Genomic DNA, 26,269 nt, shown 5'->3' with positions numbered 1-26,269 from the left:
TAAAGAACCACGTAAAGTTAGTGAATTTCATCTAAAAAAAGCTACATTTCTGAAAATAAAATTGATTTAAATAGTGCTACTAAGTATAACCATTTTACATCTAAGCACCTTAGGCACTTGAAAAATTTTCAAAGGGGAGGGGGACACCCACTCCCCTTAGACCCCTCCCCCATATCAGTCACGCAATAAATGTCCCCGATTCCAGTCAGGTAAATATGGTCACCTTAGCCTAGTACCTACATACTGACAGTTTCCCCAGGCGTTATTACTATGGTGACCACAGAAGCCCGGATGCGATTTTTTTTCAAACAGGTTTGCAATTACGGAGTTTTCAGCCAATCAGATTGCTCGTGACGTCAGCATAAATAAAAACCATCGCTTGGAAGTTCGAAGACATACTGAGTTACACACTGACACTTGATTGATTCTAGTTAAGGGGTTTCCCTTAACGCCCTAACTTTACTTTTAATGCTTGGATTACATGTTGACCTCACTTATGATACATACGCTACATTCTATTTGGTTCGTGTTTACGTTATCCACGATTCGTGAGCCGTTCTATTGAAATCAGAATTCGTTTCGTAGAATGGGTAGGCCTACACTAAAAGCAACTTCACGACGCGAGTCTTGAGTTATAATACATATAGGCCCACAGCGCATGTGTGATGTACCCTGTACGAAACTCTCAATGTGCGATGTTATCGATTAATGCCTTCACATACAACTTCGATCAAAGTAGATCATACAATACTAGTGTGCTAAATATGTCTAAACCAATTCCAAACATATATAAATATATGTACGAAAAGCAACGGGTATATCTTCGTTGCAACAAATGGACGTATAACCTCGAAGTGAAGGTTTCTATTGTGATGACGTAACTTTTCCCACCAATCATGAACGACTCTTTACGCACACTTGCAAACCGGATGCCGCGGAAAGGAGACGGGAGTGTATTATGATCGCGAATAATTTTTCGGAACATCGTTGTTAAATCAGTATAGTTATGTACTTATTTTCGCATTGGGGCCCCGGGGACGCCATAAGAATACTTTTAAAATTCAATTTTAGGAGTTTTAAGGAATTAAGCAATATGTCTACGGATCCAACCAGACCACTGACCATCCGTATTAAGCAGGCTATTGACCGTGGGGGGTGGGGGATTCACAGGGCAGCGCTCTTTAAGCACCACGAAACACTGGTCTTAGTCCGCCCCACCCTCCCCACTTCCACCACCCGTTATTTCTTAAGAAAAGCACATAATGAGAGACGAGTGACCAGAATATAGAATAAACCCCTGGCTACTCAGATTGACGGAATCATGTTATAAAAGGACGGAACATTTCCCTGCATCGCACCAATGTGGTAGTACATTGGGTTGCATTGATTGAGTCATCGTGATATCAAGGGGAATCTCCTGGATAGGATCATTGATTGTTAGCTGCAGGAAGAGGATGGGTGTGAACTGAATCTTGAACAGTAATCCTATTTTACACAGAAATCACTTTTATAGATTGGGAGAGGATAATATCTTTGTGCTATGAGTTAATAAAAGTTGACATATACGACCCATTATTGTTATTTATATACTTATTTTCAATGTTTCAAGCAAACGGTAGAACTTTTTTTTTCGAATCCAACATTCGCAAATTAGTCCTTTTTAAGCACGGAATCAAAGCGACCACAGCATTTGTGACCATGGTTTCATGGATTTATCCGTCATGTGTATTACGTGTTCAGTACTAAAATATTCGCAGAATATACTTGTTAGAAAACCCTAAAATGATAACTGAAATAATAATAATTAGGACAAAATCTGTCAAGACATTTTGAAAACATGCAAATGGAATTTCAACCAAACAAAATGAAGTGAAATTAAGTTTGGTTTAACCTAACTCGATAACCTCTGTAGTCCTTTTTAAGCACGGAATCAAAGCGACCACAGCATTTGTGACCATGGTTTCATGGATTTATCCGTCATGTGTATTACGTGTTCAGTACTAAAATATTCGCAGAATATACTTGTTAGAAAACCCTAAAATGATAACTGAAATAATAATAATTAGGACAAAATCTGTCAAGACATTTTGAAAACATGCAAATGGAATTTCAACCAAACAAAATGAAGTGAAATTAAGTTTGGTTTAACCTAACTCGATAACCTCTGAGAAAACACTACTTATATGGCTGCATATGATGAATATTTACAACATTTAAATATACTGCATTGTCTTTGTTTCTGTGTTATCTTATACATATTCATTACTAATACTTTCCCTCTCGTTTAGGGATTCGATGAAGAGAGTTACCAGATAAGCCTGGCAGAGTTCAAGTAAGTGTATGGTCAATACAATTGAATACTTTTTACCTTAGTATTTAAAATTGTATTTGTTGAGAGTGGATTGTGTTTGCTACTTTTGATTGTAAAATCTTAATATATTAAACAAATTACCCATCATTAGACACATTTTGTATCCCTATATCTGTGATTTTCTAATTTGATATTGTCACTAATTTCATCTGCTTCAACTGTAATTGGTTTTAATATAGTTTGTGTTTACCAGGCTGATCCCTGATTAAATGTATGAAAATGAGTGAAAAGTTCCTTCCAATAGAAAGAAGCAAAAGTATCTGTTCCGTATCGCAATAATGTCGGATACACAACCTTCCTTTCCGCTGATGAGGCGTAAGAAGGTCATAGCTTGAAAGCGATATATTTTTTCATCTGCTAACATGTGTCTTATCACTAAAACGGTTATTATAATGGTTAGTATAGTTCCACCATTCCTCATTAATTTGAAGGGAAAATATAAATTATCGTGAGTCCTCCGTTAATACTTACCGTGACAAAACTGTCGGTAAACATTTGAAAGTTTATTAGGAAACGACTATTATCGATATGGTGACGTCACTATATTGGATGACACACAGAAAATAATAGAATCAGTGGAAAGAAGAGAGTTAAATCTGAGCAGTTTCATGGCTCGTCAGCTCTTTGGCATCTCTGACCTAATTAGGGACGTAAAAATGGAATTTTTAAATAAAGTGAGATGAGATCGGAAAAAGTGAGAAATGAAATACAGATTCATGAATTAAGAGACAGAAGGGATGTTAAGGTCAGAGGGTCACGATACTGTTTTCTAAAACACAAACATGTTAAAGAGCATTATCTTGTTCCATTTCTGTTTCCTACAAATTCGTCTTTTGTAACAAATTATTTCCTTTGCATAAAACCAATATTAAGAGTGTAAAGAATAGTTACAGAGAAAAATTAATTCCTTCGTTGAAGTTTAGAAGAATGTTAATGTGCAATTATGGCACATTTTTGCGGGGGGTTGGGAGGGGGGTAGTGTAGGTATTTCTTACGCATTGTTCTACTACCATGTAGTTGCTTAATCCATGTATTATAATAACAAAAGTATACCTAATATATATCATTTTACTTTTATATTACAGCTAAATGCAAGATGCCTGTTCATCTGGCGTCGCCAATCATTAGCGGGACTGTGACGGCATTCACTGTCATCTCAAAACGATGGCAGAAATTTCATTGCGAAAGGATCTAATAAAGAGTTAATGTTTTAAACTGTTAATATCTCCCAAATACTACAAACATCGCCAGATAGAGCTCCAGTATAATACACATGCAACTAGTCTAGTATGATTGTGACGTCATCAAATGTCTATATTCTCAAGACAATGGCATGGTGACTTGATGAACATTTCTGAATCTGATGTATATGCTGCTAATGTGTGTAATTATGAGTTCAATGCCCAATATATATCTATCTTCTATTCAGAGACAGAGATATCAACTTCGCATAACTACTGAAATAGTATGGTGACGTCATTGATTACCAAGTTGAAGAAACATCTAACAAATTTACTTCTTGTATCGCTTGAATTTAGCTCGATGAGATGTAATTCAAACCAAAACAGAGAAGCACAGGTTTAAAACAATGAGTAATTATGAGAAACTCGTCCACTACTAATTAAGATTTGGTACCCAACTGTTAGGTTGGTTCAACAACAGGTAGCATACATAATTTAAATGTATTGCTAGCGTTTTCTTTACTTTTCGGAGAAGGGAATGGGGTGTATATTGGACCCCTTCTCTATCTTGTTAAGGGCTTAGGTTTGTAAACTGTTAATAACTCCAAATACTACAAAAAACTCCAAACCAAGATTTGATATCTTACATGTTCGTATAGGCTAATTAGTATTGTAAAGTGTACAACAAGTAATTCCTTTCGTTTGATTAGTAACATTACTGTCTACGTATACTTCCTTTTCTTACTTTAAATTCGTCTGCTCTTTTAGACAAATTCAAATTGCAAAGAGCCAATCAAGCTTCTGCTGACGTCATCCATCAAACATTACGTCACCACTATAGGAGCCTATTTTTCTCTTGGATGTCAACTATTCAGAGAGATAAGAGAGAGAGTACACTCCATTCTTACTCTTTTTGTGTATGTGGAGTGGCGGGGAAGGGTGGGAGGCAATGGAGGCGCTAGATGACGTAACCACCACATTGGTGACCTAGTAGTAGTCATTTGCACCACCATCTGAACGCTACTTTGTAGAATGGGAATTAAACGGTAATGTTCAGTATTTTTAGGAATTAATTTTTCAAGAATATGTAACAAAATATTTGTTAATTGCGTAATGGTTTGTCTGTTGGTCAAGTATTGTTGGTGACCTGCTCTCCGGCATCCAAGCAGTCCTCGTGTGCAGGGTATCAAATCCTTCATTGCTCCAATTGTGATGATTCATCCCAGAATTATAGATCAATACCATCGCCTCCCAGAACGCCCCCCCCCCCCGACAAACATTCTATTACTCAGAACATTAATTAAACGCCTAATTTTGTAAATACTTCTAAACTACTTTTAACCAGACATGTTTGGAATGCTTTGGTTTAAATCTGTACATACTGTATCCACATACACTCGGTTACAAGGAGTGCATGGTTCAACTTTCTGTGGTTTCTTAGTTCCTTCTTTTACTTTATGTTGATTAAAACTTTGGTTAACACTGAATTACGTAATGTCTTGAATCTAACAAGATTAGAGCCACCGTAATTATGTCAATGGTAAGACTCAATGACATTCATTGTATATCTACAATGTCATTGCGTTATTAAAATCGAACTACAAGGACTTACATGCGATATTAATTAATATCTGGGATATGTTTGTTCTAAGTCAGCATTTCTTCATTTCTTTATGTTCCAGTGTAGTTTCATTCATAACATGAAGACAATAGGGTGACATGAATGTTACGTCATATCAATTGATTTCAAATGACAAATGTATATTAAGTAACTGATACTTAAATAACTTTTTCGATTGTTTCAATACTTTTGTTTTTATTATTTTATTATCCTTTTAAACTTCGCTTTGTTATTGTTTTTACAGATGTATGTTCTATCCATTTCAAATCATGATTTGAAATACTTTTAGTTTATTATGATGAATTTTAAGGCATATTCTATTTGTTGTATTGACTGATCTCCATCAGCGCACGAATAATATAACATGAACGCTTACAATAATTCACCTACAGACAAAGATATAAACGTTTAAGACTAACGTTTTATCAGTATAACAGTCAAAATACTTTGATCATGCGCTTAACATGCAATCTCTCCTTAAATGCTGGTATGACATCATAATGTCGGTATAATGATAGATAGCATTGCAACAGGAATTGAACCAGAATGGTTCTAATTACTTTAAGTTCTTCCATAGAAATCATATTTTTAATTTTCATTTGTTTTCATTTAATGTTTACTACATTTTGATGACTCTGTTCTATAGACGATTTTGATAAGTTACGTCTAGACTCAAAATAGACTGCAAAGTTGCTAATCTTAAAAAGGATAACTCAGAGGATAATATATCTTGACTAATTAAATAAGATTATATACTAAGCATCCTGGTGAAATTTTCATACAATTCCTACCTTGTATTTTCGATATATCGATAGCTGAAATTATCACAATTTGTAACACAGGTATAGATAATAGTGTAATAGGATAATAGGATGGCGTGACTGTTATGACATTCAAATAATGAAAGGAACAAGATCATGACAATCGGAACATTTTGTGTACTGAAGCTTCAAATTAATGATCGTATCCTTATATATGGCAGGTCTTGTGGTTATTTAGTGGTTTTTTGTTTTCTTAGCTTATACAGTCTCTTCCCGGGTTGCCTAATCTGGAGCAGCCTCCCAGTATTTAAGTAATTAAGTTTCCCACGTAGCTTTAAAAAAAAATGTTTTGCTAACCTGCACGAACCGATCAGGCTTGTCCCCTCCCGCTCTGACACCTACCGTTCAGGGCTGAAACCAATAATAGTTCAAAACTTCATTAGAAACAGCTGATTAAAGTTTTAGTAATTTTACAGAATATTTTATACATTGTCAAAATTCTACCGATGAATATCATTATTTTGTTACCGGTTTGAAGTTATTTCATATTTCTTTCATGTTGGCTTTAATAAACGCTTTGTAATTCCTGGTTTTGAAACCAAATACACATGTCCATTCATGATATATTCTAACATTATACACATAACATTGTAACCAATCGTACAGTTAATAAAATTAACCCAAAACCCGCCTTTCATGAATATGTTCTTTTCTTCATATATTACCCGATATAGAACAATATTATCAAATGATAAATATGCCGGGTTATATCCTAAACTTTACAACTCTTTAAAAACACGATATTTAATGACTTAAACTAATTTTAACAGGTATCGAATTGCAGTGGCGGAACTTCCATACAGTCAGGGGCGGATGCCCTCTTGACACGGACTCAAATTGACTGATGGCGCCCTTTTCAGCTTTTTAACACTTTTTACTTATTCGCGATTATTGACTTTTTTATTGCGTTTCCATCTATGATCTACCTATTGACATTTGTCACAATTTTGTTGGTGTAATTTTCTGACAAATGATCTAACGGCGATCTTTAATTATCGACACTTCTGTTGTACGAAACTATTTCCAAGAACTGTATGGGGTTTTCGATCTATTTTTAGACGATACGCCACTCGCAGTGGCTGAAAAAGTAATACACTTTAAGTCGGCATGCAGTGTACGTTATACGCCGCTCAGTGATCAGTGTGTTGGAAAGGGTCATTTCCGGCGATCTAGGGAGTATCTTTTCTCAAAAATTTGTTGTACGATCCGCGCCAACCTGTGATGGCGCTCCGCTTAGATAGTGTCGAAAGCGCTCCTACAGACCAATCTCGCCCCTCTGACCCACACCCCTTGCTCCGCCACTGTCGAATTGTCTGAATGCGTGTTATATATTAAAGCAATAAATCTAAAACTTGTTTGTCCCGTCAGAACCGCCATGTAATCGTGATGATGAGTTGTAAAATTAGAAAAATCAAATCAAAAGATTCTGTGATACGTTTCCTTTCTTCATCTACTTACTATATTCTAATTCAGTGTTAGTGTTAGCACAGGTACTAACTTGAAGATATAGTCTAACTATTTTTAATTTCTAATAACATTTATTTCCCAAACTTGGAGTTATGTTTCTGCTGTCGAATTGTAAAGTCTATACACAAATGTCAATGTATTTGCGTCCAGCCATCAGCTAACATGCATGTGGTAGGTAGGACAGGCGAGAATTAAGCCAGCAGTCGTTATGTGATGGGTTCAAGCCAGTTGTGTCAGGGAATTTACATTGAATTAAAAAATACATTGGTACTATATACTTTTCATGATACAAGATAAGCTCTACCCACTGTGATAAATTATAGGGGTGGGGACCAGGGGGGCATTCCTTCAAACATATTGCTTACCCTCCTGCCTCCTCCCAGAGAACTTGAAGGTATAGCAAACTTGATTATCCATTACGTCAAATTTTCTTTTATATGAATTCTATAAGGCTAACAAAATGCATCACAATCCGAGGGATTTCCCCTGGACTACGCCCCCCCCCCCCTCCCAAGAGGCTTTGAAATACATTCCATTGATTTGAATGTTTATCTGTGCTCAATTTAAAATAGCTACAACAGATCTGAAAGCACTGCAGCTTCCAGGTTTGGAATACCTTCTACAGAACTTATATTCCTCCTTCTGACATGTCCTTTTATTGCTTTAAATTCGTTACCATGGAGAGAGCAAAACAAATATCTCAAAATCCAACAACTTCTGATGGTTCACCCCGGGATGCTCCGGCCAGGATATTAAAAAAAAATCCTAAGAAATTGTATTTCTCCCTAACACGTGCATTTTGTGCTTAAATCTTTCGATATACGAGAGAAAAAAGGCTGACATCTGAAAACGTTTATCTTCCGGAAGGATCCACTCCGGCACCCAACTAGGGCCTGAGATACATTACAGTTAAATATTACCCCAGCTATGGGTCTTAGATACATTCCAGTGAAATGTGACCCCAGTTAGGGGCTGAGCTACATTCCAGTGAAATGTGACCCCAGCTAGGGGCCTGAGATACATTCAAGTTAAAAGTGACCCCAGCTGAGATACATATCAAGTTCCAGGTAACGTGACCTCAGCTAGGGGCCTGAGACACATTCCAGTGAAATGTGACCCCAGCCTGGGCCTGATATACATTCCGGAAGAATCGACTCCGGGACCCAACTAGGGCCTGAGATACATTCCAGTGAAATGTGACCCCAGCTAGGGGCCTGATATACATTCAAGTTAAAAGTGACCCCAGCTTAGGGCCTGAGATACATATCAAGTTCCAGGAAACGTGACCTCAGCTAGGGGCCTGAGAAACATTACAGTGAAATGTTACCCCAGCTAGGGGCGTGAGATACATTCCAGTGAAATGTGACCCCAGCTAGGGGCTTGATATAAAATCCAGTGAAATGTGACCGCAGCTTAGGGCCTGAGATACATATCAAGTTCCATGAAACGTGACCTCAGCTAGGGGCCTGAGATAAAATCCAGTGAAATGTGACCCCAGCTAGGAGCCTGAGATACGTAACAGTAAACTGTGACCCCAGATATAAGGGACTGAGACACATTCCAATGGAATGTGACCCCAGCTAGGGGCGTGAGATACATTTCAGTGATATGTTACCCCAGCTAAGGGCCTGAGATACATTCCAGTGAAATGTGACCCCAGACAGGGGCGTGAGATACATTCCAAAAAAATATCAGTGTCATTCCTCTTTATGCGCTTCGTCAAAATCGCTCCAAAAGGCGAACTAGAACTATCTAAAGTTGACGCAGTTTCCAGGACTATAGCATTCCTGGCCGAAAATAGTGTATAAAGTGATATAGAGAGAACAAGTTAATTGCCGCTGTTGTTATTTTTGGACCACGTTGCTCAGCTAGTCACTGCAAGTCGGTTTCGGAATTGATCAACATTCCTCTTGAATATACGATCCCTAATGGTTATATTTAGCCCCTCCCTCTTTCTCCAAAGAATTGCTAGTGACGCCTATGATGAGGTGGGGCCACAACATTTTGTTAATCGTCTTTTCGGGGAAGAGTTCTTATGGGAGAGGTACCCCCTCCCTTTGAGAAAATGTTGTTTCGGTTAGAGAGCTAAGAATTATGCAAAACGGTACTATTATTCATTTCCAACACTGATTTGTGTATACTTGCTTGCGATCGTAAGAATTTCTGCTGGGTGCTTTTCTTCCCTCTCTATCCATCTGACTACGTCACTTGCGTATGATAAATCCGATTAAAAGCTTCTATCGGTTCTTGAGGGGCTTGGAAAGTGACGATTTTAGTTCGTAAGTCAACGGAACGATGTCGTCCAGCTGTAGATAAAGTGCAATACAATGGACGATATACACCGCCGTACAAATGTTTCATAAACCAAATACTGTGATAAGGCTCTGAAATTCAGTCAACGTTTACTTTAACAAAATGGCAGCCCCTGTTGAGCAACTTCGTGTTGTCGAATTTTACAGTGGCGTTGGTGGAATGCATTACGCCTTGATACGTGAGATTTATACATTGATATGATAAGATTAAGTTGGCTACCTTGCCTTTTTATACTGTAATTGTAGCTAGTGTAAGGCCCCTATGCCTTGGTCTAATGAAACTAGCCCAGGCCGAGGCCTATAGCCTTTAGGACTCAGCCTAGGCTAGGCCTTAGACTGTAGTCCAACTGTACTGTACCTCGTTAGCTGGCCTAACGTTAGGGTAAAGTGTACCGTTACAATAGCCAGTCATGCTCCACAAAGTAGGTTAGTAGGATTAAAGGCCTATAGGTTACGATTCATAGCTATTACAGGGTCTTCATCGATGTTTGGATCCTGCCAGAATGCGATAAAAGTCAGAGTCAATGTCCAACATTATTATTGTTACCCTAGCCTATGCCCAACTGGTTCCGGTGCCATTCCTCAATAGGTACTGTACATATGGCCATACCTTAACGCCATATGTTTCGGTCCTTTCCACCATGGCGGAAACGTACATTTTAGGAATGGATTTTACACAAGAATGTATCTACTTATTTGCTTCGCGTGGAAAGATACTGTAGATACACCGTCTTCAAATGTGACGGTTCACTGGATAGACTGAATTGTAGTTGAGACATTATTGGGGAATAGATTCACAGTCTTTAAGGTACATGTTCATTGAAGGGTTCTAATTGTAAGTTTGTCATTGTGAGTCGACACAGTGTCTTGTTAGTTGATTGAATAAATCGTATTCATTTACAAAGTTGATTGTTTACAATCGAATAATGTGCACTTTCTGCCTTCAGTCACAATGATGATAATACGCTTGACTTTAAAATGCAACTTGCAATGCTAAATTCCTACTACAAGGAAATGGTTGATAAAAGAATGAGGATTATAGACAATATACAGTACACACACTTGTGAATTCATTGATACCCAACATGGCTAAGTCTCCAGCAAGCAGAAATACATCAATGAATTTGTGTAAGCTAGCTGATTTTACATAAAGCCTACAGTAGGTTATCTGCTGTTTCAATTACCTGTGGAATACATAAATCAAAGTTTTTTCCTGTTTATATATGTTATGCATAAAATGAAAATTTTCATGAAAACTTTTGTCTTGCTCATCAGTCAGTGAAATACCTTCCACTGTGGTTGCTGCTGTAGACATCAACGAGGTCGCGAATAAAGTTTACAAACATAATTTCCCAGATATCAACCTACTCCAACGGAATATACAGGTACAGTAATACAGTCTAACATGTTGACTTATTTGTCTCTTTTGGCATCTTTTGGCATATTTTATTCTCCTTTTTTTGGGAGCGAGGGGGGGGGGGTTGGAGAGAACGGTGGTTTCAATTATAGAATAGTCTCATTGTTGTTGACAATTAGTAAAGATCATTTTGACTTGCTATTGGTTTTGTCTTCCTGGTTTGCTTTTCCTTGTAGGGAGGTTGTTGAGGAGTGGGGAGGGGGGGGGGGGGGGTAGAACATGGAATTGATGGGGTGGTTCCAACTGTACAATAAATAGCCTCATAGTTGATTTGGCTTTTAGTAAGCATATCTACATTGCTTTCACATCTATGAATATTCAGTAGTTGGTAATAACATGTTAATATACTCCCTTGTACTGTACAGTACCTGTCATTGCAAACATGAACATGCTGCTTGCTGGTCCATTTCCATGACATTTCTTTGAAGTTTCTAACAACTTATACATGTGCTCTTGGTTCCTGTTAATTTGTTACTTTGCTTTAAAATGATGGCTCGGTTTATGCCTAGGAGTGGCAATTGAGGTATAACAAAATATGAAATATTCCTTGTTGTGAAACAGACTCAAGGAAAATATTTTTCTTTTTTTAATATTTATTGCTTGTTTATAAAATCAGGATCTTTAAAATCATTGAGAAGACTACTAAAATTGGATTAATTGGTGAACATTAGGTACAGCTTATCTTTTCCAATAGAACTTTAGCTCTTTTGAGAATATTTATGCAGGGCAAATTTTGTAATGGTCTTCCAAGATGACCAAATTTCTTATCGAACAACCAAAATCAGCTTTGAATGTTGTCCGACTGATAACTAGTGGTTTACATCAAATTCAGATTGTACCATAACTATCGTAACTATCCCTAACCCCTTCCCCCCCCCCCCCCACTGCCCCTGATTATGTCAAATGATTGCTATCTCCACAAATCTGGTTTTCTATTCAACAAACCTACCCACCACTCCTACAGTGTACATATTGAGCTGTTCTGTTCACCAAACCTAAACATATCTCCTACCGTTTTATGAGAGCTGTTCTATTTATCAAAGCTACAAATCTCTCCTACAGTGTACATATTGCTGTTCTATTCACCAAACCTACACATCTCTGCTGAAATAAACAAATTGCTTTTCTATTCACCAAACCTACACATATCTCAATTAGTATATATATTGCTGTTCTATTCATCAAACCTACACATCTCTCCCACAGTGTATTTATAGTTGTTCTATTCATCAACCTACACATCTCTGCTGAAATAAACAAATTGCTTTTCTATTCACCAAACCTACACATCTCCCCCTGAAATAAACATATTGATGTTCTATTCACCAAACTTACACATCTCTCCCAGTTTATTTATAGCTGTTCTATTCATCAAACCTACACATCTCTCCTACAGTGTACATATAGCTATTCTATTCATCAAACCTACACATCTCTCCTACAGTGTACATATAGCTGTTCTATTCATCAAACCTAAACATCTCTCCTACAGTGTTTTTTATAGCTGTTCTATTCACCAAACCTACACATCTCTCCTAAAGTGTACATATAGCTATTCTATTCATCAAACCTACACATCTCTCCTACAGTGTACATATAGCTATTCTATTCATCAAACCTACACATCTTTCCTACAGTGAACATATAGCTATTCTATTCATCAAACCTACACATCTCTCCTAGAGTGTACATATAGCTATTCTATTCATCAAACCTACACATCTCTCCTACAGTGTACATATAGCTGTTCTATTCATCAAACCTACACATCTCTCCTACAGTGTTTTTATAGCTGTTCCATTCATCAAACCTACCCATCTCTCCTACAGCATTGTTATTTGGTCACTGTTATTTAGAAACATTTTTTCGGTCAACCAAATTTTCTATTCCGAAAGTCAAAATGTGATACCTGGCTGTCAGAGGGATGACCAGAAAAATCCTTAAAACTTTGCCACATGAACGGAACACTGCAATTGAATGTTTGACTCTTGTTGTGCTTGTCGTAAATGATGACTTTCTTTTATATTCAAAGAAATTGATCAATGATTATGGGTCAGAGCCAGAACTGGTCTACCACAAAGTTGAAGTTAGATGTTAATTACAGATCTATATTAATGATTGTATGATTAACAGCATGTTTTGATGATATTTCCTATAAATTAATTTGTATTTTTTATCTTTTATTTTAGTCTGTTTCCTTAAAGGATTTCATTAAGTGGGATGCTGATGTTTTTCTAATGAGTCCTCCCTGCCAACCATTTACAAGGTAATGATCAAATAATAAAATTGCCTCAGACTGCACACTCATAAATGAAATGGTTGTAATTAATAAAGTGTAATATCTTTTGGTTAGATGCCTCCTAAATGAAGGTAAAGAATGTTTGGCTATAAGAGTGTTAGGTAGCTATTTCCACATCAAGGTAGAACGACACTTTAGACTTTGTGTACCTAAAAGCATTACAACTTAAAGGGATACTCTCTGGTGTTATACAGTACTTTACATCCAGTTTGGACTATTTTTTCTCTAAACTGTACTGTCATATCATGCTTCAGAGCACTTATACTGTCAGTATGAACAGTATGGATATCATGTTTCTATCAGATAAAGGTTAGGAACTGCTTGTACTGTTAATACGAGTGCTTTGAAGTATGATATGGGAGGACAGTTTAGAGAGGTTTTAGCATCAGGAAACTATCCCAACTGTAATTAGAATGGTTAGTGGATTAAAACGAAGTAAAAGGAAATAACCAATATACAGTAGAACATGACTGGAGTAATGGAAGGTCATAACCCAAATACAAAGTATCTATTTAAATTGTCAGTTTGGTGACCTTAACCGGTTAAGGAAATATAATTTATCCTGTTAGCATGTGTCACTGTACCTAAGTACAGTAATGGAAAAGTATAATACCAAATAGTGGGACACAACCGTTCCTGAAAATTTTCAAAATTTTGTGAATTCAGACCATGGTGAGAACCACATTGGTGTCTTATACTTAGGCTGAGGTCAATGATTTGTTATGCACAAATCACAACATTTCATGAATAGAGAAACATTGTAACATTTTGTAAGATCTTTTAAGCAGTTTGGTTTAACTTGAGCACACTCTTACAGGAATAATAAGTATCATAATAAAGAACTAACAAGTTCCTGTACAGAAAAATTACAATCTTATTTACTTTTAACTAGCTGTTTTGTTTATTTCATATCTCAGGGTTGGTCTTAAAGGAGATAAAACTGACCCCAGGACATCCAGTTTTCTTTATCTACTCCAAACATTACCTCAGTAAGTTATTTTACGGTCATTTTAAACCTTTTTATGACACAAAGATTTATTCTAAAATTTCTCTTGTTTTCTTCTCCATTCCAGGGCCTCTGTTTACTTCAATCTAATCTATCAACAGTAGTTGTTGTTGTTTACACCAATAACTGTTTCAAAATGTGCTGTTGAAAGTCTAGAGTGGGTAACTTTGAAAAGTTGAGAGTTCTGATGTAGATATTTTAAAGGGTTTAGATTGTCACTGGATTGCTCAGGAATGTTATTGACTTCAGAGATCTCAGGGTCACTAAAGGGAGAAGAAAAACTTGATTGAATTACAGATACTGATGTAGTGAGTTAATAGGAGGTGATGAGGGGATTTCTGGTAATTCTTCAGTTTATTACATAGAATGACTGATACTGATATTATGTAGTGAGTTATTAGGAGGTGAGGAGGGGATTTCTGGTAATTCTTCAGTTTATTACATAGAATGACTGATACTGATATTATGTAGTGAGTTATTAGGAGGTGATGAGGGGATTTCTGGTAATTCTTCAGTTTATTACATAGAATGACTGATACTGATATTATGTAGTGAGTTATTAGGAGGTGAGGAGGGGATTTCTGGTAATTCTTCAGTTTATTACATAGAATGACTGATACTGATATTATATAGTGAGTTATTAGGAGGTGATGAGGTGATTTCTGGTAATTCTTCAGTCTATTACATAGAATGACTAAGAGTCCATTCAGTTAGATAGATTTATTCAGGAATGCCAAGAGTTCCAAGTGAGTTACTAAGGAAGGCTGAGAATCATGAGTGAGTTGGTGTGTATGAAAGGCGGAGAGTTCAAAGATAATAGCAAGCTAGGAAGGCTGAGTTTTCTAGTGAATTGAAGATTACTGGAAGAGACCCGAAGCAAGTTGTTTGACGAATGTGCAAAGTATGCGTTTTGAAGGATAAAGATAAAGCAGATGAACTTTACACCCTTGCAAACTAGATAATTAAAGCAGCACCTTCAAAAAGGCCCCCTACCTGCCTCTCTTCACGAGCAGCCAGTTTCTTACATATCTAAGGCTAGTTGCTTTACTGTGTTACATTCAGGGGTGTGTAGATCGTTGTTCAGGCTTGAGGTTATTGTGTTACCATGTCCCATTTGTGCACTCTTACATTTTGTTTCCTTCCTAAATCATCTCATAAATATGAGAATTCATTAATTCCTTCATATCTCTATTCCAGATTGACAAAGAAGCCTGGATATATTCTCGTAGAAAATGTGAAAGGATTTGAAAGTTCTGATACCAGGTGGGAGTCGAAGTTTGAAATATTTGAGCTTGCTTCTTATTTTTTCCTCATTTTCAATAAAGTTACTGTAGTTTTCCTACAGGACTGTTGTCCCTTACCTTTGAGTATTATTCATTGAAAGTATGTATTTGTTCCAGGTAATTGAATTTTAAAAGTATGTTTATCAAAACTAACATGAGTGTAAAATGTTGATTGGATAGACACCCAATGCAAGGTTTAAGTTTTAATAAATTTGGTCATCCCCATGAGCCAATAAACGGGGTTATGTGGCCGCTTAGTGTCATGCCCGTATATTGGCCTATGGGGGGAGGGGGAGACATTGAAGTTGTTAAATTTGTTCCTGCAATCATAACCATGTTTCTAAATAAAATGTCATCAGTACAAGAATAATTTACTGTTCAAATTTTGTATAGCAGTTATGGAATTTATAGCTTTAATGACAAATATTAAGATTCGTGCGTAGAAAGATTGCTAGGTACATCTTATAGCAATTGACCATTTTGCATTAATCAGGACAAAAATGTGAGAATCGAAATGCCTGGAGGAATCACGTACAGAAAATAATCTAATCATTTATTTTCCTCTCTTAGAAATGAGTTGGTTGACGTTTTGAAGAAGTGTCATTATTCATACAAGGTAAATCTCTTTTCTTTAGTGAAGGCTTTTCAGCCATCCTATAATTGTACGATCCTATTTTTACCTACTTTTCCCATCAATTTGTGTAGGTTTTCTTGATAATGTTGGATATGCTGTGTAATGCATGATATCAAAAGTTACTGAACAGCTACAAACATGTGCCTATCATGTTTGTCAACAATTTTGGGTGTATTTTGTAATTTGTGACATCTCTGGTACCAGCTGAATATGATATAAAATACATTTCATTTTGGGTGTATTTTGTGACATCTCAGGTACCAGCTGAGTATGACATAAGATCTCATCCTTAATATGATAGATCCCTGTGATTCTGAGCCTACACCCTGATATTGATCTGCCTAATGTGATAATGCTACTGATCATGTGTCTTAGGTCATATTCCATTTCTCTCTGCAGGAATTCTTACTTTCGCCGACAGATTTAGGAGTTCCCAATCAGAGACTTCGTTACTTTTTACTCGCTAAACAGCAACCTCTGATATTCAAGGAAACGACTTTGACGAATGAAGAAAATACTTTACTCAATCACCAGATTCTGTCAGAAAATGTATGTTGCCATAGTAACTTAGATAAGAATAATTTGCAAGAAGTTGAAAGTACACCAGGAAGGACAGATACAAGTGATATCAATGATAGGAGTAAATCTGAAGCAGATATCCAAAATACTTCAAAATCAATGAGTATATCAAATCTAGAATCTCAGAGGGACATAGGTAGCAAAACAGAAGATAAGATATCACCTAAAGAGAGAAATATCAAGGAATATTTAGAGGCACTTTCACAAGAAAGTTTTGAAGACTATGCCGTTCCAGATAAGACATTGTTAAGATTTGAACGAGTGATGGATATCGTTCGAGAGGAAGATGAAAGAACTTGCTGTTTTACGAAGGCGTGAGTTTGGAGGAGTATCATTTTTCATGTGTAAATGTCTAAATATTTAGTTCATGTCAAACAACAGGTTAATTAAGTCATGGTGACTGCCCATTGTGATATATCTTTATTCCTTGAGTATGGCCAACATGCCTAGGAACTGGTTCATTAGCTCATACACAGGATATGGCTGAAAGCTAGTTTTGTTTGGCCAACAGTTTGACCAAGCCTACTCAGTATTAAAAATTCTCTAATCTGACCGTCCTTTCGTCATCGGTTGAGCGTGCATTAGCCTGTAAATAATATACACTGTAAACCCACCTGCGGATGAATATAAGTTATCCTATGAATAATACACTGTAAACTAAACTACGGATGAATATAAGTTGCAAAAAGTCACAAGACAAGTTTCTCTGCAAGAAGGGTAGAGGACACAGCAACATTCTTTGGTGGGCACAACAACTGGCCCTCTCGGGTGATTTCAGTAGCAAGTAAAACATCAAAATCTTACAATTACATGAACGAGGGAGATGCACCATGGTTCCTTACTATTTCAGTATTTATTCAATATCAACCTTTTATAATTTCATCACATTGCACACGATGTTATTTTGTCATATTGATTTGATATGTTTTTTTTTTCTCTGTAGGTATGGACACTATGTGGAGGGAACTGGTTCTTTTCTTCAACATAACAACTCACTAACGGTAAGTACTGCACACAATTTATTAGTGACTCAGTCCAGTCAGTCAGATAAAGATTTTCATACCAACAGCGCTCCTCCTGTCTCCAACACACCAACGTTGTCTGGAGGTTCAGAAACAATGCCTGCAGATTGGTGTCGATAACCTAGATAATTAACGAACAAAAAACCTCCCAAATTCAAGTAAAACTCTCTTTTTCTGGTAACATGCCAACAGTTTAATTGTGTTCAGCATAAATGACACACTTTGGACACTTTTGAAAGACATTGAGGAACCTAAGGAAAGGGGGGGATCTTCTTCGGCAATGGCCATCTTTACCTTTAAATGACCGAATTGATCAACACCTTACAGATTTTCTCATAGATTCAGAAAAATCGTTTTGAACAGATGCAGGTAGAGACATTGATATCCATGTCAGTGCTCCATTTATGGATAGTAAGCTACTATATTAGACAAAGCAAGTCCATGCAGCCCATATCACCCACAGAACTGGGTCTGAAGCTTTCTCCCCAGTCCCACCCCCCACAACACCCTCATGTCAGACCTTTTTGAAGGAGTAATGAGGGCAGTATTACATAGAACATTGCTATTGACAGGTAAACCAGTGCACATATGTATAAATACAGCTCTATTTTGTATTACATAATAAACTGCTATTGATAGGTAAACCAGTGCACAGATGTGTAACGCTACAGCTCTATTTTGTACATAGAGTAAATTGTACAGTTTGAGAATTTCTTCCAATGATATTCACAAAACATGAAGTTTTCTCTTGATTGTTTCCTGCTGATTAGACAAGGAGATAAATTAGAAAAAGATCAAATCTGTGAATTGTTTTCTAATGTGGTGTAAACAAGTGATGCTGGGCAAAATGTTTGTAGAGGTATGGGAACAATGGGACACAGTCAAAACTCATAACAGACAAACAGCTGTACTGTAACTCTCTCTGTAATACTGTGAACAGTACCACTGTGGCTTCATGATGGTATATGGTGAGGCAGTTACAGTATTTGTAAGCACACTTTGATGTTACTGTGCTATACATTTAAATTAATCACATGATCAATCTAAAGTCATGTGATTGGTGTTCACTCCCTTAGTTTCGAGTTTGATCTGCATGTTTGATCATGTGACTTTATTTGATTTTGATTAGTGACTTTTACTTTCTAGAAACAATGGGCGTTTGAAGACCGACTTGACTCTAATGTGACCTTGCTTCGCCTCCAACAGCTCAGCTTGAGATATTTCACACCGAGGGAAGTTGCCAACTTTCACTGTTTTCCAAAAGAATTTAGTAAGTAAAAAGTCATATCTGTTAAACTGAAGTTATGTTCAGGTAGGATTTAGGCAAAATCTTGAACGTGAGATTGCAAAGTTCAAAATGGAGCGGTAGTAATGCTCCAGCAACTATTTCGTTTCAATGTAAACACATGCATATGTGGCTATGTCATCTATATATTCATAAGTTAAAGACAGAAAGAGAAAAAAGGTAAAGTAATAAAGAATGACAGACGATTACTAGTCTGTTGAAATATTAAACAATTAAAACAATCAATCTCATCTTTATCTGGGTGGTGACACTGGTAGGGGGTAGGGATTCACTCCCTTTCTAGACCCGCTGGACCCTCTGTCCGATCAGGGCACATCATGGCCTGGTGTGGAGGGTCCATCTTACAACCAGGATGTGAGTCACGCCGACCCAACCCCAAAGGACCTGTATAGAAATTATGAAGTAATTTCTAATGGGGATGTCTCCGACATCATATTGACGGCTGAGGGCTGTCAAGTGAGTGGCCTAACTTACATAGCAATATAATCATACAATGGGCTCAACACTAAACACAGACAGGCAAATCTACAATAAGTACACTCGAATCATTAAGAAATATGTTTCCAGTAAATAGCATAAGTAATAAAGCTCACATCTAGCCGACGTGGCAGTCAATTATGGACACCATGCAGTAAGTCTCAGTCAAGTGCTAATTGCCCTTACCTACTTTCTAGCATGTAGACAACTAAATGCATAAATACTAAAATAATAATATAACACCATATATATCCCCTATATGATAAGTCTCTCATAAATATAGTATACATACCACCAAACATTAGCAAAAATATTTAGGGTCAACCTCTGACAAGAACTGTCACCACGGGAAGCTAAAGAACATATACCAGCTAATAAGGATTCCACAAAACGATAAATTCTAATATACATGTAGCATATAGTCATAGTGTAACCTATAGAGTACACAGTACAGGAATACTCAACATTGGCTACTGTATATGTCATTATCAATGGAACACATAGTTGCTAAATTACACCATGGATTGTAAACAATAGCTATCTATGGTATGACTGTAAATTAAGCACACATAGATGTTTTGTGCTTAATTTACTTTGAGCCATCACAGAGTAACTGAACAATATTTATCCAAGAAGGCTACTTCTGGAAAATATAAAGTGGTTCGTACCTGTATAGTGGTGATATCTCCGACATCCTTTCGGCGGCTGTCAAGTTAGTGGCACAGATAACTGGTTAAACTGGACTTCTTATAGAGCCAAGGGAAAGTACCCTAAAACAATACAAATTCCTGCCCAGCCCAAAAATAATTAAAGTATGAAACCCTGACAGCTCTAACATGGTTACTTTGGTAAAAAATTGGCATCAAAACCCCTACCTCATGCTGAATCACAGCATGAAATAGCAACTTTAGAGTTGCACAACTTGCAAATATATTAAAGGAAAGCATTGTAATCATTATTTTGTATTGTTTGTACTAGACATAATAACCTCTGAAAGAATCAAGTACCAATTTTTGTAGCCTAATTTTTTATAGTCCTGTTCTATGGGATAGATTCTATATGCATCTGTAATAGAAAGGTAGTAGGATGTTTAATTGCTGAGAAATGAGACCTCAAATTTCAAGAAAATGCCACGGTGGCGACAGATTGCGGAATTTCAAAGTGTGGTAAATCGACCAATTGTGAAGCAATGCAACTGAAATTTTCAGAATATATGCTTATATTATGGTTCAATCATATTATGACTAATTATGTTCCAATTATACAAAAAAATTGGGAATTTTTGGAGAGGGTGCAGCAACAGCCATCTCAGATTTGACACGGAAGGACTCCAACATTAAAAGTGGAATAGAACTATTACATGGGCAGATATGTGATTGTGCTTTAATAGTACGCTTTTGCTTGTGATGGACGTACATTTACTGTATAATATCACACGTGTACATCTGTCACAAAAAATTGTACATTCGTCACAGATGAATTTTTGAAAATATTGCAGGGAAGTTCTAAAGGTTGAAACTGCTTGTTTACTGATATCTGTAGTTAAGAGCCTTCTTCATAACATGTATAGTAGTTTTTAATTGTATCCCATTCCAATTCACAAACATTTTCAAAACAAAAATACAATCTGAAAAAGTCACTTTCTCTGGGTACGTCCGTCACAGGGAGGTTTTTTGAGTATTAATGTAGTTTATTTGGGTGGACAAGGAATGAAACTCCATACAAGAATAGTACAAGGTAGATGTTCCATAAACCCAAATGAAAAGTTATCTCCTATATATAGCCATTGAGATATCGATCAACAAACTGTCTGAAATGTACGTCCAACTTTACGGAATTGCCCAGTATACAACCCTGGTAAATCGAGGTGTGGTGGCGGGAGGGGGTCGAGACTCTTTGTAGGGTTGCCACACAGTTTTGGACCTAAAAATTAAATGGATGGGGATGCTCCCTCTTCATAGACCCCTTCCTCAGGCAATGACAGCTGTCCCAACATCACAAAGATGACCATGTGGGTCACCAAGTAAAACGTTGTGATCAATACATTGTTGCCTCATCAATCCATTTAATAGTTTATTTTCTGTTGTTTTTGTGAGGTAACATTTCGTGAGTCAAAGCAACACAGGTTGGAAAGATCAGGAGTAAATCGCACATTATAGGAACTGGCATTTAGGTAGTTTGGTGACATAAGATAAACCAAATAGGATTGTCCATACTTAAGGGCGTATTCTGGTGACTGACATTCAGTGTTGCACAAATAGGGAATCAGAGCAAAATATACTCCACTTCTTGTTAAAAACCCTATCTGATTATCTTCTTAACTGGAGATATTGTGGGTTGACTTTAATGTAAACTAGTTTTGCCAGATTAGCAATTCATTAATCCATGAAAGAGGTACCAAGTTTGCACCTCCGTCGCACCTAGGTGATACTAAGGTTTCACCAAGGTTGCATCCTGGTTGCACCTAGGTTACACTTTATTACGCTTCTGGCTCTTTGTCTCTGTTTTCACTTTTATCAATTGTTTAATTTTCAATATGCCTTCATTAGTGTAGCTCAATATTCAGAACTGCCTCTCCCTCCTCTCCCCTCCCTCTCAACTATTGCAACATTGTTACAGTGGATGGAAATGGAGATCATGACTTGAATGTGATTCTCAAAGAGATCATGCCATTTCTTACATAAAATGGGCACTTTATCCCTTTATCAAGCCATGTTACTGGTATCACAATACTGGGAGGTATTACAGAAATTGTTTAGAAATGATGCATTTGTCAAAACAGGAGCAATATTCCAGCAACCCCTGTCAAACCTCCAACCTCTACCCCATCCCCAGCTTCTCCACTCAACCAGACACATGCAGACACCACACTTCAGAAATATATATAGTATTGATCCTCAACACCTGTTTGCATAAGATCCATAAACGTAGTATTAGTTCAGTGTTGACGAAGAAACCAATTTCTGAGAATTCATTCATCAAAATTTCCATGACTTATTTGTTCTTTTCTTTTCAGGTTTTCCATCTGAACTCAGTCCCAAACAACAGTATCGAGTCCTTGGGAATAGTTTGAATGCACACGTGGTCTCAGTTTTATTGAGGTACCTTGTAAAGTGAACAGCCTCCTTCCTTCAGATGGTTGGTTACAGACAGAATTGTTATACAAGTAATACAGCAGCAGTGTGTGTACAATAAGAATTCACGCTGGTGTTAGGATGAGCATGAATACGAATGTAACCCAGGTTTTAATGTAAAAACACACAATCCTGCAATCCTGAAACAAGAGGACTATAAGAATAAAACTAAACAGTTAACTGTGAGAGAAGTCCAGTCTAGTATATTTCACAATCACAGAAAAGATCTTGCCTCAGTGTCATGATTCAAAAACATTTCCAAATAAATGGAAGAAAGGTTAGAGATACCGGTATCCCCCTGAGACCTAATTACAAAGAGTTTTTTATGTAAATGGAATCTTAAAGGTGCGGTGATTATGAATACCTAAATACAATGTTAAGTGCCGGCAGTTGGAGAGTTCGTCACGCTACAGTCATCAATAGTAGACAAAATGTCCTCCAGGAACCAAACTTTAGAAAATTCACCTCACAGCGGGTATTGCCTTGGACCTATCTGTTGGAGTGTTTGACGTACCCTTTAAGCTAAACTGGCCGTGGAACCTTTACTCCAGTGATGGGTTAGTATTTGTCTGGAGAAAACCTCAATCACTGGTAGAATCTGGAGATTCGTTATCTCAGGTGAAATCTGGTAAGTCTGGAGAATCTGAAGTATCTTGATAGTCTGGAGGTTCTGAAGAGTAACATGCCAGGTGCAATGATCAATATAAAAACAGTTTACTCAAATGGTAATATTGCACAAATCTCAGAATTTCAAATACTAACAGCGTCTGTAATGCAAACCTCATCTTTAATGAATAAAATAACCGAAAGCAAACCATAAAATGAACAATAAAGAACAATAGTTTAACTTGAACTACAGATTAACAAGTCTAGTTTCCATAGCAACCATATCCTGTCCTTACTCTAAGATGGCATAACATATTTGTCACCTCCTTTAAGTTAAGTGAAAATACTTGCAAAAAACCCTCAATTAAATGTTAAAGGCAATAAACAAGATCATCAAAAAAAGTAACCGGCAAATCTACTTGAGCATAAAATTACAGTTAATATGCCTTCTGCCTTAATACCTACTACTGGATATAAAACTGTTGCAAAACTCAGTTAATTAACCCGTAAAGATAAACACTCATGGAGCTTGTGTTTCTGTTACAGGTGGCTGAAACAGTATGGCATCTATGCTGAATGTGATCTTATCAATGCAGGACATTGTCAGTAACAATGTCAGAGCAGAGTGGATACCTCTTCTGCACAGAGATGAGGAAGATGGTACAATCATCAAGAAGACAACATGGGTTAGTGTAAATTTCTTGAAAGAAAAGATCTTTCAAGAGCTTCATTGACTAGACAGGTACTGTGAGAATATCTTCATGATGACAAGGCAGGCCGGGCAATACCACCCTCCCGGGAGGAGAACTTAGCCAAAAACAAAAAATTCCCTTCCCGATAGCAGGACTGTTTCCCGGTGGTAAACTTCTGTAATTTGACTCACAAGGCATCTAGCCACAAAGTTCCTAACCCCCCCCCCCTTCCTCTGGCAGAGCCAACCTCTCCTCCCAGTTAAAAAAAAAGTTTATCTAAAGAGGATGTTAAATCGTTCTTAGCATATGATTTATTAATTAGATACTTAAAGAGGAGATTCTTAATAAGGGAGTCAAGGAGGTTTGTTTTTCAATATTTTTTTTATTGTTGCAAATGGGGAAGTTAACATGTTTATACTCGGCACTGACTTATTAGTTTTAACAGTGTTTTGCATTTGTTATTCTTACAACTTTCTGCTGTAGGAATACCACTATACATAATATTTAAATACAAATTCAAAGAAACCTCACAGACACCTACAACATTTTAGTCTGTAGGAATAACACTATATATAATAGTACAAACAATACAAAAATACAAACAAAATACAAAAGAAACATCTCCTAGAATCGTACTAAATTTTCTACTGTTGGAATACCACTATTAATACAATTAAAAGTAATGACACTTTATGACACTTTGGGAAATATTATGCGCTATGAATTCAGCTGTTGATTAAATGTCTGCTCATTGAAATTGACCCATAACAAGTACTTTTTATGTTTCCTTTGGCATAGATTAAAAGCATCTCCAGTGGACATAGTTGATTCCCGCTGATGAGATCTGGATTAAAGTTGGATGTGACAAGCAAAGGATGGAGGAAACTGTTAGCAGATTTTCCAAAATAGCTGATTCCCCACAACACTGTTGTGGTCACCATATTCCCAGCTGATGACTTCAGAGCTAACTTCAAGAGAGGGATGCAACAACACTGTGAGCAACTCAATGAGTTACCTAAAGTAGAGTGGAAGTAAATAGTTAAGCAAATGTAAGTTTACATTTAGTCATTAAGAAAAGGTACTAAACTTTGACTAAAAGTAGCAATCTTACAAGCATCTATAGGCAAGGAACTAATAGCTTCATTATCTCTGTTTACATTTACAGAGAGGAAAAACTATGAATCTTCATGTTTGGGGACTATGGATATCTTTGTCTTGTTTATGGAATTACAGGGGTCATTGGTAATTTCATTATTAATTATGTAGGTTATTAGTTTTCAGACCAAATGTGTCACGGTATGGGACTGCAATTTTTGTTTTTTCTTTTAGTGGGGAGGAAAATTTATGAAGGGTCTTTGTTCAACAGTTTTCCAATTGGTTTTCCTTTTATTTTTGAAAGGATCAGAATTTCATCTGGGTTCCCTCTTTCACAACCCCCCCCCCCCCCCCTCCTAATGGCTAATCTGCTGAAACCCAAATATACAGGCTTGAGGCTTTACCATGAAATAATGGCAGCGTGCTCTTTGATTATCAAGGCATTATAAGAACTGTGCAATCATCCTTATCTTTACATATATATTACTGTAGGCCTTCACTGTTGCCTATACTGTGTCACTACCAAAGAGGAAATGAGAGTTCCCCTGTAAGAGAGAGGTCGATGTCCTAGGAGATCACTGTACAATCTGAAGTCAAATTTGTAAACATACCTCCAACATGGTGAAAGACCATCAACAGCAAAGGATTACTTCAATGTCATAGATGATCATCTTTTTGAAGGTTTACTAGATCAGGTGAAGTAAAGCACCATTTTGATTCCTTGCTTTAGCTAAGTAACCTAGTCAGGTTGGCATGTGTGTGTGTGTGTGTGTGTCTGTGACACTCGTTTGGATACACTGTAACTCAACAAGGGAAAGTTGAACTAAACTCAAACTAGGTATATATATATCCGCCATAGTGAGAAGGTGTGCCCTATTGTTTTTGGTACCTGTGAAGGTCACCAAAGGTCAGTCGGAGGCCCAAAACCAAAATTTAAAAAAAGCAA

The 26,269-nt window shown here is 36.9% G+C and overlaps 1 protein-coding gene across 2 annotated transcripts in view; it reads left to right on the top strand.

Moving 5' to 3' along the window:
• LOC139982205 (tRNA (cytosine(38)-C(5))-methyltransferase-like) overlaps positions 1-26,018 on the top strand; it is a 114,543-nt gene extending 88,525 nt beyond the window's left edge. The window contains exons 1-13 of one of the 2 annotated variants that reach the window (XM_071994808.1): positions 9,815-9,952; positions 11,049-11,158; positions 13,380-13,456; positions 14,407-14,478; positions 15,693-15,758; positions 16,349-16,394; positions 16,812-17,305; positions 17,935-17,992; positions 19,160-19,283; positions 22,813-23,558; positions 24,083-24,278; positions 25,027-25,277; positions 25,816-26,018. In XM_071994808.1, coding sequence (XP_071850909.1) covers positions 9,877-9,952; positions 11,049-11,158; positions 13,380-13,456; positions 14,407-14,478; positions 15,693-15,758; positions 16,349-16,394; positions 16,812-17,305; positions 17,935-17,992; positions 19,160-19,283; positions 22,813-22,913 — 1,224 coding nt within the window. In that variant the 5' untranslated portion in view covers positions 9,815-9,876 and the 3' untranslated portion in view covers positions 22,914-23,558; positions 24,083-24,278; positions 25,027-25,277; positions 25,816-26,018. Of the gene's footprint in view, positions 1-9,814; positions 9,953-11,048; positions 11,159-13,379; positions 13,457-14,406; positions 14,479-15,692; positions 15,759-16,348; positions 16,395-16,811; positions 17,306-17,934; positions 17,993-19,159; positions 19,284-22,812; positions 23,559-24,082; positions 24,279-25,026; positions 25,278-25,393; positions 25,672-25,815 lie in introns of those variants that run through there. The other variant, XM_071994807.1, reaches the window with a different exon arrangement.
• The last annotated feature ends 251 nt before the right edge of the window (positions 26,019-26,269 follow it).

This window comes from Apostichopus japonicus, chromosome 16 (assembly GCF_037975245.1).
Source record: "Apostichopus japonicus isolate 1M-3 chromosome 16, ASM3797524v1, whole genome shotgun sequence".
Classification (NCBI taxonomy): Eukaryota; Metazoa; Echinodermata; class Holothuroidea; order Aspidochirotida; family Stichopodidae; genus Apostichopus; species Apostichopus japonicus.
Note: the sequence above shows the minus strand (reverse complement) of the source record. Positions and strands in the feature narration are given on the sequence as shown.